Genomic DNA, 13,295 nt, shown 5'->3' with positions numbered 1-13,295 from the left:
GACCCAGAAAGTGGCGTGGAAATGTCATAGTACAACATGGCCATTTAAATGCAGAAAAAAGTGCTCACGCCATCACTGGTGCGTCTTCTACTGCAATAATTACCACAGCTGATGGCAAAGAGAAACAAGAAAATCTGATTTTACGCACTGCATATTTTATAGTCTACTACAGGTAAGACATGTTGCGATAACAACTGAATTAGTACAACTTCGAATATGAAGAACCTATGAAAATGGTGGAAGAACCACGGATCAAAAATATGAAAGAATCAGCTGCAATTTGAGCCAAAGCCCATGACAGTGCATTATGATTGAGGCTGCTGACCAAATAAGGGACGTAAAATGAGGACTCTAGTGACATAATAATGACAAATTGTTACCTTTATCCTGTAGGCACAGAAAATGTTTCAGGAGAACATATATATTATGAACATTTAATTTTGCAGTTTTCGCAACTTTCTTTTTGATGACTATCTTTTTTCCCGCTGTTTACGCAGAACTCGATTTACTTGCCTTATATGAAGCAGCAGCCTCGCCCGACAAAACTGTTCGAGGAAGTCAGTACGACAGCTTGTGGAGCGAAACAGTGCCTGGGAAAGGCTGTCGCACAGTTTTTCCTATAACACATGTACAACACGTGGTAGATGAGCTACAACACCAATGTTTTCTAGAAAATCTTTTTCTATGTTCTTAACCGCCCCAAAGAGGCGTTCGGAAGGCTGTGTCAGGCCAGCAAAGAGTACCCCTGGCTTACCATGAGCGTGAAGCATGGCCATAAACTGATGGCAACCTACTAGTGCCTCCTCCCCTCCTCATGTCTTAAAAACGGTTGCAAATACACTCCGCAGGACGTTTTTTAAGAAATTGCTGCATGAGGTGGGAGCCGTAAACAGTACAGTGCATTCTTCTCTTCGGCATCTAGAAGGTCACCACCTGATGTTTCGCAGGAACTTGACGCCCCTGCCTCTTCAGCAATGAGTGGCGGTGCAGCAGCACCGCCATCCATTACTTTATCAAATAAATAGGTGTCTCTGATTTCACAGTTCCCACGAGGCAACAGGTTCCTTAGTTTCCCAAAAGAAATGTGTTTCAGAGCAGCAATGAACTGAAAGACATTATGATGTTCATTACAGCCAAGATTCCTTCTCACAGTGCCAAAAAGATTCTCAAGAGAGCCTGCTGCAAATGGCGTGTCAGGAGAAAAGTGAAGTCAAAATTTTGGCAGAGGTCTTTGCACAGCAAGAGGACAGCCTGGATGGTGACAAGCCAGCCACGAATTGCATGGGGCTGTCTGGGGCTGTGAAATCTCCAGCATTTGATCCATTTGAATGCCTCCTCCAAAAACTCCACATGACCAGAGTCAGCCCTGATGGCATAGTCCATCTTGCCAGGCCTGGCAGTGATGCTTTTGCTGTTGAGACAGTCAAATAGCTTGTCAATTCTATCAATAAAGTCTGCTGTAGACTTGGCAGTCCCATCCATTATCCCCAGATCAATCATGACAGTCAATGCCACCGACACTGACACGCTCAGTGCCTCGGTGGGAAACTTCAGCTTCATACTGTTGAAAGGCCTCTTGTATATATGATCATCTGTCAGTTTCCTTGCCAATTTCATTCCAATTGGATCAGAGCTCTTATATAACTCCACAATGTGCTTCCATTCAATAGTGTCTGTGCCAATGACAAGTTTGTGAGGGGCACGCAGGTTATTTCTGGTGCACTTCATAAGGTGTGGAGTGTCAAACAGAAAATAAACTTTGTGACCACCCACTTCGAAGAATGGTTCATCTGGAGTTACGTTTAACTGCTCTGAAAGTGTAACATTACTTGTCCCCTGATCGCGCACCACTGCCTTAACAAACAGCTGAATTGAGCTTAGCTGTTCAATTAAGGCAAATAGCAGCCTCCTGATGTAAGGAGCATACAGTTTGGTTCGTGCCACTGCAAATGCCAAAGGCTGCACCCATCGTTTAGAAATTCCAGAAAGGAGGACTACACAGGCTTGGTTTGCCACACTCGGTGACCTTTCAGAGCTATTGTCTGAAAAGCCAATGACCATATCGTTTTTGATGTCATACTGCAAGTTTTGTCGCAGAGACATTTCATCAAACATGATGACACAGGCCCGATCCAGTAAATGCCAATCAGTGGTTGCTTCTTTAAGTACATCGATTACTTTAGGAATAATTTCGGTTGTCATTGGCGATTCTGACAGCCACCTCCGAAGAGACCTCGAGGTTGGCAAAGCAAGCACATTGGAAAGGTGCCTGTATGCCACCGGGCTATAAAAGTATGTGCTCAGGGCAAACTTTTTCATTTCCTGTGGCCACCTCCTTCCCTTCATTTTGCGACCAAGGAGCAGGACCTGACTGTTCGCGAGTTTGTAAAACTCTGGAGTCAGGCACGACCTTAGGGTTTCCATGGCATCCCTCTTAGTAACCCTACGAGGACTCTTACGCTTTTGCAACCGTGACAAGGCTCTCCGGTACCTGCGAGCATCTGATTTGCACCTCTTCAGTATTCTCCGCGTGCCAGGGCTGAACAGCTTTTCCTTCCGTCCACGAAATCAAGGTGTACCTACAAAAGTAGTGCATCGTGGTTATAATGCGCAGTTTCATAGAAGTCAAAACACACTTTATTTGTATGAAATAGGTCTTATTCTGTGGGTATCGCTCAACTTATGTCATAAGACAGCAATTAGAAATGGACAATATGGAAAACGTTTAGGGAAAAGCATTGATAATTGACGATGTGGGAGTATAGAGGTATCTTACAAGTGCAATATCAATGTAAACATCACTTCACTGCCTTGACTACAATAACGCGGAGCTTGTATTATATTACTGGCGATGTTTGTCTGAGAGACTCTACCACATACATGTGCACTGCTTTATTGAGTAAACTTACGTTCAGTGCCTAGGCGACGTCCTGTTGGAGTGCCAGTAGCTGGTGTAGCTGTAAAAAGCAATTAGGACACATGATGAAAAGGCTTCCCAAAAACAGGTCTTAAGCCTAAGCTTACGCTATGCGTTTATAAAATTGCCACAATAGGAGCACAGATTGACTGCATTAGATGCATCTGCACTGTGCTGACATTCAGATTTGCTGAGGTCAGGCAACAGGTAAAAAGTGTTTGAAAAGACAGAAACGAAAAGGGAGGATGCAATGCGAGGGCTAATGCTTGTGTTGGGATCGCAATTTTTGTTTGTGTCTTTTCAAATACTTTATACATTTTATTTTACTATGTCATGCGTCACAATGTTTGCATGTACGACGAGCTCTGAATTTAGGACCCACACTGGGTTGTTTCGTGGATTACAACTGTTTGTTAAAGTATTTAACAAATCTTTGTGCTATGTAATGTGCTGCAACAATGTGCCCACCTCTGCTTAGTCCAGACGGTCCTGGCTCAGGTGTCCACTTCCGCAGGGGCGCAGGGCTGGCAGCGTCATCTGGGTGAAGTCATATAGAAGCTCAGCTGTCGAGCCACACTTTCACACAGCCGTTATTGCATAAGAAACAGAAAACACGGGCGATTAGCAGTGGCAAGTGCAAAATGTGCTGCTATGTTTGCCACAATAGGAGCACAGATTGACTGCATCACATGCATGTGCACTGTGCTGACATTCAGATTTGCTGAGGTATGGCAACAGGTAAAAAGTGTTTGAAAAGACAGAAACAAAAAGGGAGGCTGCAATGCGAGGGCTAATGCTCATGTTGGGATCGCCATTTTTGTTTCCGTCTTTCCAAAATCTTTATACATTTTATTGTACTATGCCATGCGTCACAATGTTTGCATGTACGACGAGCTCTGAATTTAGGACCCACACTGGGTTGTTTCGTGGATTACAACTGTTTGTTAAAGTATTTAACAAATCTTTGTGCTATGTAGTGTGCTGCAACAATGTGCCCACCTCTGCATAGTCCAGACGGTCCTTGCTCAGGTGTCCACTCCCGCGGGGGCGCAGGGCTGGAAGCGTCATCTGGTTGAAGTTATATAGAAGCTCCGCTGTCGAGCCACATTTTCACACAGCAGTTATTGCATAAGAAACAGCAAACACGGGCGATTAGCAGTGGCAAGTGCAAAATGTGCTGCTTGCCAGAATAATAGCACATGTCACCAGCTTCGTTTGTGTTTACAATACTTCTACAATGAAGGGCTCTGAATTTAGGACGCATGTTGAGTTACTTTCTTAATGTGTATATCTAATGCTCCAAATAAATTGTTGCTTTTGTAATAGTTAAGCTACAATACGTCATGCATTTTTACAACGCTTAAACAATCAAGTTAAATGCAGCCTACCTTGATGATTCACAGGCACGCCTGGCAGAGATAGATCGATTTGCCCTGGGCTAACTCCGCAGCCTGAAATCGAATTGAAGTGCTATTAAGGGAAACTAAATGTATGCCAGCAAAGATGACAATACAGTTATCCTTTCTATGGAGTTTCCAAAGTGAAGACTACATATTCACCACATAGTAAATTCAAAAAAAAAGAAGTGCACTTTCAAAGCAGGCCGACACTTTCTTCCAGTTGATGAAAAGACAATGGTGCGAGAAAGCTGTGCTATTTAATGTAGAGTGTAAGATAAGGCCCACGTAGTCTAGCTAAAAAAGTTTTAAAACTGGACCTACCGTTTGACTCGAAGCACACCAATTAGCACAAATGAAAGCCGGGAAGCCAACTGTCCGCTCACCTGCTGTCTTTAGGCACCCGGAAGAACCTTGCATGGCTCGTTCTCGAGGTATTCTTGCACCATTGCACAATGTATGTGCGGTGCGCGCAGTCCTGGGGCGGGATAACGTAACTCTATTCCAAACGAAAAGTGTTCCAAATTCCGGACGTCAAAATGACGCGATAGGTTTTGCGTATGGGGGCTGGAACCAGCGACGTTTTTCAATCTGCCCAATCAGCAGCCTCCATCGTTGCCGGAAGCAAGTTTTGCTTGTTTTTTATTTGCAAAGGGACCGTATAGCAACTGACATTTAGACATAAACGCCTGATAAAAGAACAATTGTATGTCACTAAGAGTAAAATTGTTTTGTAATCTTTTGACGCAAGATAAGTTGAAGCGCGCTTGAAAGTAAACACAAATTTTTAAATTTTTCGAGTCATAGCCACACATGTGCCAATTCCGCATCCAATCCATTTCGCTACGCACACGTAAGATGGCGGCTACGCGAAAACAGCTGATCGGTTCTGTGGGCCGCACTTCGTGCATTTCTGCCCGTAACGCTGCCTGATCAGATAAACTCGGCGTACGAGGTACTTTCGCCCGAGAAGAATTCTGGAAGCTGTGACCATCATGAAGACTGAAAGCTTAGTGCTCGGTGAGTAAACAGATCATTCTTTCTTGTGCTTAATGACTGAGCAGTAGCATTTGAACATCTGCGGTGATCGCATGGTGTTCACTTTTGCTTTTAGTCGCATAGGATACGGAAGAATCGATGAAGGTTGGAAGGCATCTCAACAGGTAGCTGGTAAGTAAACGTTTTCTATAAACGATCGCAACTATCTCCGAATGTAGGTCCTGATTTAAATCGAAGGTGGCCTGTAACAGAGGCTCATTTCTTTTTCTCTGCCACACGCTGCTGCGCAGTGATACATTCCCCCGTGCGGGCGGTACAGATACTTTTGCTGGATATAACTTGCACGAGAAAAGTTTTTGTTGTTGTTATTCACTTGTGTTAAATTTAACGTAACACTTATGGCGTGGTAAAATAACAACAAATTAAATGAATGTAACCGTTATGTTTTAACGGCAAAGTGCCCCGCAGGGGCGTCTGCGTCAGCAGGCGTTTGGTGTGTTGCGACACCACGTACCCGAGCACACGAGGATTAGACCCTCCCGCGTGTAGCCGTGCGCGGCTTAGCCGTGTCTGGGGAAAGGGGGATCCTGGAGGTTGAGCTGATGCTGGGTGTTTGGACCGTTAAGGCCACCCGGCGGAGGCAACACACCTCTTTGGCCTCTTCTTCACATAGACGGCACCCCCGGGTTGACCCACCCGGGGGAAATCGGCAGTCGCCTTTTCCTGTCTCTCTCTTCGCACATCTTCGTCTTTCCCTCTCACTTTTAGTCTTTCCTGTCTTCTTTTTCTTCTGATAACTTCCAACATTCCTGGCGGCGAGGGTTAACCTGGTGTGCTATGACCTACCTTGGTTATAACATATGTGGTTATAGCGACGATGTACAGTTGGCATGGTAGGGTTTGCTTCACCGCATACCCTGCCGTGTCCCCTTGTTGGGCTCGGTGGTGGGTGACTGGCATCGTCGCTGAATACTCAACACATTTCATGGGCACTTCCAACCCCTTGTGTACCGATCGTCCCTCTTAAAGGGGACGCACCGATGCTACGTTTCAATTTTTTTTAAAGGCACTCAGACTTTCCCGAAATTTCATGTTGTCCACAGTGAGAAACCTGACAAGAAAGCAAGAACAATTTCACCATTCGTTGTCGCGAAGCATCTCGCAGAGACCATTGGAGGCGACTATAAAATCACGAAGCTGGCCAGGGGGGTCCTATTACTAGAACTAAAAGACAAAGCACAACACGACAAGCTAACAAACCTTGTACAACTTGGAGACATCCCTGTCAGTGTGACAGCACACCGAACCATGAATACGGCCAAAGGCGTAATCTCTGACATAGACTTGATGGACTTGACCGAAGAAGAACTCCTGGAAGGATGGAAGGATGAAAACGTAATAGGTGTACAAAGAATTAAGATTAGACGTGAGAACAAGGAACTGCCAACTAAGCACCTGATTATTACCTTTGGCTCTAGCACGTTACCAGAGACATTAGAGACTGGATATACCAAAATCAGAGTACGACCGTACATCCCAAACCCTCGACGTTGTTTTAAATGCCAGAGGTTTGGTCATGCTTCCCAGAGCTGCCGAGGGCGGCTAACATGCGCGAAATGTGGCACCAATGACCACTCTGCAGATGACTGTAAGGCTGAGCCCCGTTGTAGCAATTGTAATGGTGGTCACCCAGCATATTCCCGATCATGCGCAGTCTGGAAGAAAGAAAAAGAAATAATTACAATAAAGGTAAAAGAAAACATAACTTTCAGAGAAGCAAGACAACGCATCTCACCAACATTTGCACAGAGCACATCTTTCGCCGAAGTGGTGCGTCGGGGGGCAGTACCACAACGGCACTTGGCGGACGCCAGCGCCACGCATAGCGAGCGTGCTGCAACGCCACCCGCCCCCACGGTGGGAGCAGCGAAGGCTGCCCTACCTCTCCCGAATTTGTCCACAGTGGAGGCCTCTGCTGGTGCTGGCACCAGTCAGCGCAGCTCCGAGGTCAAGACAAGCCCACCAACCACCAGGACGGTGGGCTCCAAGGCCTTGTCTTTAGAGACAAGGCTTTCGCGGAAAACACACCGCTAGCAAGAGCGCGTGTCCAGTGCCTCCCAAGAGGCCATGGACACAACACCCTGTCAGAAGGCGCAGTTGACGCCTAAGGAGCGGCGCGACTTTGTCGACCGCTCCAGAAAAGACAAAACTCCAATTACAGGGCCTCAAAAGGGCGCTGTAAGCTAAATCAAGTTCATTCTCTTTGACACATAGCACAACATTTATTTTAATATGGCTACATTAATTATTCAGTGGAATGTCAGAGGCCTGCTTTGCAACCTCGATGATGTCCAAGAAATCCTTAAAGAACTAACTCCAAAAGTACTGTGTGTCCAAGAGACTCATTTGAAATCTAATCATAAACACTTCCTACGTCAGTATGTTATTTTTCGGAAGGATCGCGATGATGCCCTGGCATCATCCGGCGGCGTAGCCATCATAGCTGACAAATCTATAGCCTGTCAACACTTACGGCTACAAACACCCCTTGAGGCAGTAGCCGTTCGTGCTGTACTTTTAAATAAACTGATAACCATTTGCTCTTTATACATACCGCCGCATTTTCAGCTTCACAAACAAGAATTTCAAACATTGATAGATCAGTTACCCGAACATGGGTGCGATCGCGCAAACAGCTCGCTTTTCCGTTCTCTCGCTTGCCCTCTTGTGATTCCTTGGCGCCCGCGCGTTTCGTCACGGCGGCCATTGCGCCGGGGCGGGACCACAAAATGCGCTTACGTCACACCTCTGTCAATCATTCGAAAAGCGAGGGGAAACGGCCGCTAGCGTGGAACGGTTGACAAGGGCGTTCGTTTCGAAGAATGAATGGCCGTTGCCATAGCAGCGCTAGTAGCAGACGATGCGCCTGTCGTCTGCTCAAAATGTCGTCGGTCGCCGAACATGGCTGGCCCTGGCGGGGTTCGAGTTTTTCGAGATTAAAACCCGATCCGCCATCGCCGAACGTTAGCGATGTTAATTATTGAAAACAACTGTGATCACAGTGAAATTAAATGTTGCGCCTGCGCTGTGATAAATATAAATAGTGCTGTTTTAATTTTGATTGATCCGAGTGCATTTGTCGAGAATGCTCGCCGTTTCACGTTGTGCTCAGAGAATCGCGTTCATTGTTCGGCGGTTTCTTTGGCGTTCACGAGTCGCGATGGCCGCTCCTATCGTCGCGCTTTTGGAGTCTCTCGGGCAGCCTCGGCAACGCATCTTTCGGGACGAATTTGACGAGCTTACCGAGGAAGTGTTCCGCGAGCACTTCAGGCTCTCGAAGCGCACTGTGCGCTGGCTCTGCGAGCAATTGGAAGACGCCATCGGTGGCCTTCGGACCGGTGGCATCACAACGCAAGACAGGGTGCTTTGTGCTCTCCGTTTCTTCGCAACGGGGAGCTTCCAAAGATCCATCGGCAGCGAAGAATTCGTATCCATGGGGCAGGCTTCCGTAAGCGAGAGCATTCACGCAGTTGCGGAAGCAATAACCGTGGTGGGCCGGCAACAGGGTTGGGTGAGCTTCCCGTTGACAACGGCCGGCAAGGCTAGTGCAAAGGCGGCCTTTGCGGATGGCGGCCGCATTCTCGGTGTAGTGGCCTGTGTCGACGGGACGCTCATAGCGATCAAACAGCCCGAAGGACTCAGCCCGGGCGAGACCGCGGGCTTCATGTCAAGAAAAGGGTTCTACGCCTTGAATACCATGATCGTAAGTACTCACGATCTGACATTTTTTTGCACGCTTTCATCTTTTATATAGGTTATTGGTTTTATGTAATGCCGTCGTTGGGTGTACAATACGGGCACCACGTAAAGCAATCGATCGTGATCGAGCCCGTTCGGAATTTAATTTGTCGGTCCAGATTGACTCATTTGCTTAAGCTGCGGGAGGCAGGTAATCGCGGTTGATAATTTCGAACCGAATCAAATCGATCGATAGTGCCCTTGCGGTACGGGTATAAGAGTACGCATTGAACAACCAAGGCGGCTATGATGAGCGTTAATTCACAAATCTCTCGTGAATGTAGCTTTTTGCACATTTCTTGGAATAATTAAACAAGACTATTTCGGAGATTGCTTTTTACTAATGTGAGAATAAATGCAGCTGTGTCTGGAAAAGAATTATGAAATCATGTTGGTACAAAAACATTTCATTCAGACTATTTATCTGTCAGCATGACGTGAAGTACGAAAATATTGCAGCTCAAATTGATTATTCTGAACCATTTTCCGCCCGTTTGTTCTGCCCTCCAGGTGTGTGATGCCCACATGCGCATCGTGGACATCGATCCCCGTTTCCCCGGATCCTGCCACGACTCCTACGTGTGGAGGCACTCACCACTGTTAGGCCGCCTCACACGTAACCTGCGACGTGGAGAATGGGTGCTCGGTGAGTGCTGCAGACATGTTGCAATCAGTGAAGTATATTACACAGTTATGTTTCCAACATGCAGGAGACTCAGGCTACCCTCTTGAGCCATGGCTGCTGACACCTGTGCCAGGCCATCCAGGCATTGACACTCCGGAGGGGCGCTACAACCAGGCCCATGCCTCCATGAGGAACGTTGTGGAGAGGGGTATTGGCGTCTTGAAGGCAAGGTTCCGGTGCTTTCAAAGGTACCGGACACTCCTTTATGAGCCCAAGGATGCAGCCACAATCGTGGCAGCCTGCGCCGCTCTCCACAACACTGCTTTGAAGGCAGGGGAGCCGGAGCTGCAGGACAGTGATGAGGAGGCCGAGGACAACCAGCCACCGCTGCAACAGCGCTTGCCTGTGTCTGAAGGGCACCACACCTGCCGCCAAGAAACGCCCAGAGAGCTGCTGATGAGGGCAAAGCAGATGAGGAGCCAGGTTGTCAACCTGTTCTCTGCGGCTCCTACCTGGCGTACGACTCACCTGCGTGCGCTGCATCGTCGGCTGAGGCAGCAACAGGAGGCTCGTCGCGCGGCTCAACCGTAAAGTCAGGTGAGTTCTCCAACATAGGCGTGAAAAGGCAAACCTCATAATGCCATTGAAAAATTGAAATGGTCGCCCTTGATAAGAAGGATGCGAGGCATTTTCAAAAATATTTGTTTTGAATAATACTGAAATATCCATTGCGGATTTTCACAGGGTGTGTCACAGTAACAAAAGGTTTAGAAACAGTGGAAGAGAGACGTTAAAAAAGTGTTGCTGGGCAACTTAGTTCCTGTTGGGAACGCAAATTCAAGGAGAATACAAAAAACAGCACAAGCACCTGAGCGGGTGTGCTGCTGCATCTCTTTTCCGGGTTCTTTTTTCTTTTGTAATTTTATTCTTAAACAATTAGAAATACAAAATGACACACTGTTATCACAGGGAATTTTGAAAACAAAACAGACAGCGGTATGCTTTGCACGAAGACATGTCGTGCCATTTCGACATTTTTGTCCACCCCTGTAGCCAGCTGGGTAGCTAGATTGTAAGTTCACAAGAACATTTCGTTTCACACTGCAACGGGCACATTGTTCATGTAGTATATGCTGCCAGCATGGAGTAAAGCCAAGACATGGTGTAGCTCAAGGAAATGGTATTACTTTAATGTACTCCATGGTTTCAACTTTGTAAACATGCTCGTGTCACAAAAAAATGCAGATTAATGTCAGCCACTACATGGTCTGCATTCAGATACACCCCACATACAACATATCTGAAGTAGTAACAGTGACGAAATATGTCACAATGAGCTGGACTAACGTTCTGCTGTAGCAGGAAGCCTGCAGGACGTGTGTATGTCACATATCACAGCACCTTGAACTACTCTTCAGTATCAGGTACAGTAATGCACTCCATAGCTGCAGCTTAGCATATATAAAGTTACATGAAAGTAGTAGCAAAAAAATATCACAGCAGGAGCCTATGTGGCTAGCCAGAAGTGCTTCATGTAACACTTATTACCCTCTGATTACAAAAGTGGTAAGCACACAAATAAAAAGCATCATGCAAGCCTGACTAGTATTCTGTACTTCGATATAAATGGCAGGAATAACATGACCTAGTTAAAAACAATGCGACTAATACTGTTTTTCTCCGCGTACAAGGCATCAGCTGTTAGCTGGAGAATCCCCGTCAGGCGCCAAATCAAGAGTTAGCTCCACTATACGTAATGTGTAACACAATTCTAAAGCAGCCATCTAGTGATTATAGGTAGACACTGGATATGGAACCTTGCAAGAAAAAAAAAATGGACCTCAGTGCAACAACACAGAGTACAGAAAGAGTAACCCTAGCATGACTGCCATCTAACTCATATGACTGAAACACCCTAAACATATTAATGATACTTGCTAAAGAATACTAAAACATACTAACGATAAAGATACAGAAACAGTATGCTATTTCTTGTGCACATAACGGAAATAAGGTAACTATTTTATTTCTGCTACCTTCGCGTGACATCTCAAAGTTTAGAGATCAGTAAAAAAAATATTTAAATGTACAAAACGAGATCAAAGTCATAACGAACGAATAATAATAAATAATAAAAATAAAAGTAATAAATAATAAAACTTCAAATTGTCTATTGCCTCCTTGCAGCCACTGCCTCCTGCATTAGCTGGCCCAAGAGCTGTGAAAGCTGGCCTACTGGCCGCAGTGCCTCCGCAACTTGGTCAGCCTGCCGCTCCACAGCAGCCACGACCCGCTCAGTAGCTGCAGCCAGCCGGTCTACGCCCTGGCGGATACCACGAAGGAGCTAGAAAGAAATCATTACATCAGCATCCATTCCCGCACAATCGGTCAAGCACCTCTACAGCAAGGTGACCTGCATAACGAAAGAGTAATTATGTTCGGTCGGTTCCTAGTGTGAGGCGTGCTGTGCGCGATCTTTACAAAGTGAGCTGTAAAACGGATGATTTTGGTGGTCCCAAGCACTTTAGGTATAAAGGTGCTCAACTGCATGTATGCTCATTCAGATTACCATATGTTCATCAGTTATGGGGACAAGGGCAAACACTTTCTATGTTGTTTCTGCACCATTGTATCTGTTTTTGTTGTTGCTTTTCATGTAGTTGTGCAAAGAAATATCAATACCATATGTACTTTTATGCTGTCGAGCCGCCGGAAATTTAACAGATGGCATAGCAATGAGTTTGGGATTGCAAATGAGCAAGCGACGATGACATGTATCAATGTAGCAAAGAATGCTAGGCCCTATGTTGCATTTTGTTGCAAAAGCATGTATTGGACCCTGTATATATATTGTTATTCAAGCATTGCAAGCTGTCGCACTGCCATAATATGTGATGTTTCCCAGCCTTCCAGAACAAGTTAGCAACTTAAAACTTTGTGGAAATAGCCACAGTCCTGAGTGTATTGTGTGGGAATGCTTTCCTGTTACTGCCTTAATTACAACCATTGCAACTCATTAATCAACAGTGTTCTCCTTTTTTATGTTTCAATAGTTTATTGAGGTCTATGCAAGCTATAGTGTTTCTAAGTGCGGCAAAATAAAGGAAACCTTACGGCGATGTGCAGGCTAAATTGGAACTGTGAGTTAGCTACAGCCTTTGCAAATAATTATGAAGATGAAGGGCCCAGAGCATTTTAGGTGCGTTTTACATATCCCCCTCAATTTACCCCGCTGCCTTGGGAAAAATGTTTCAGACATGAATATTTTTGTGTGATGGGAGAGAACTATCACAATCAGCATGCGCAATCCGATGTGTGTGGTGCAATTACAGCATATGCGAAAACATTTATTAGCTAATACTTCAAAGTGGGCGGCCAAGGTTTGAAACGAGTAAGTCATATGAGGCAGTGTTTTAAAACGAGTGATTTAATTACAGGCAACTTGCCATGTTTGTGAAACTGCTCAAAAGAAAGAGCTTTAGTGAAAATAGGAATGTATGAAGCTGTTATTTTGTGATTGATTGCAAGTGTCCCTGTTGTCTAGTCCACCCAGTTATTT

The 13,295-nt window shown here is 45.7% G+C and overlaps 1 protein-coding gene across 1 annotated transcript; it reads left to right on the top strand.

Annotated features, from left to right (window-relative positions):
* The first annotated feature begins 8,533 nt into the window (after positions 1-8,533).
* On the top strand, positions 8,534-10,327 carry LOC126516817 (putative nuclease HARBI1). Its single transcript, XM_050166920.2, has 3 exons — positions 8,534-9,076; positions 9,622-9,757; positions 9,822-10,327. Exons 1-3 carry the CDS (start codon positions 8,534-8,536, stop codon positions 10,325-10,327), a joined length of 1,185 nt encoding a protein of 394 aa, XP_050022877.2.
* The last annotated feature ends 2,968 nt before the right edge of the window (positions 10,328-13,295 follow it).

The sequence above is a fragment of the Dermacentor andersoni genome, chromosome 1 (assembly GCF_023375885.2).
Source record: "Dermacentor andersoni chromosome 1, qqDerAnde1_hic_scaffold, whole genome shotgun sequence".
Lineage (NCBI taxonomy): Eukaryota > Metazoa > Arthropoda > Arachnida > Ixodida > Ixodidae > Dermacentor > Dermacentor andersoni.
This window is presented reverse-complemented; position numbering and strand designations above follow the sequence as displayed.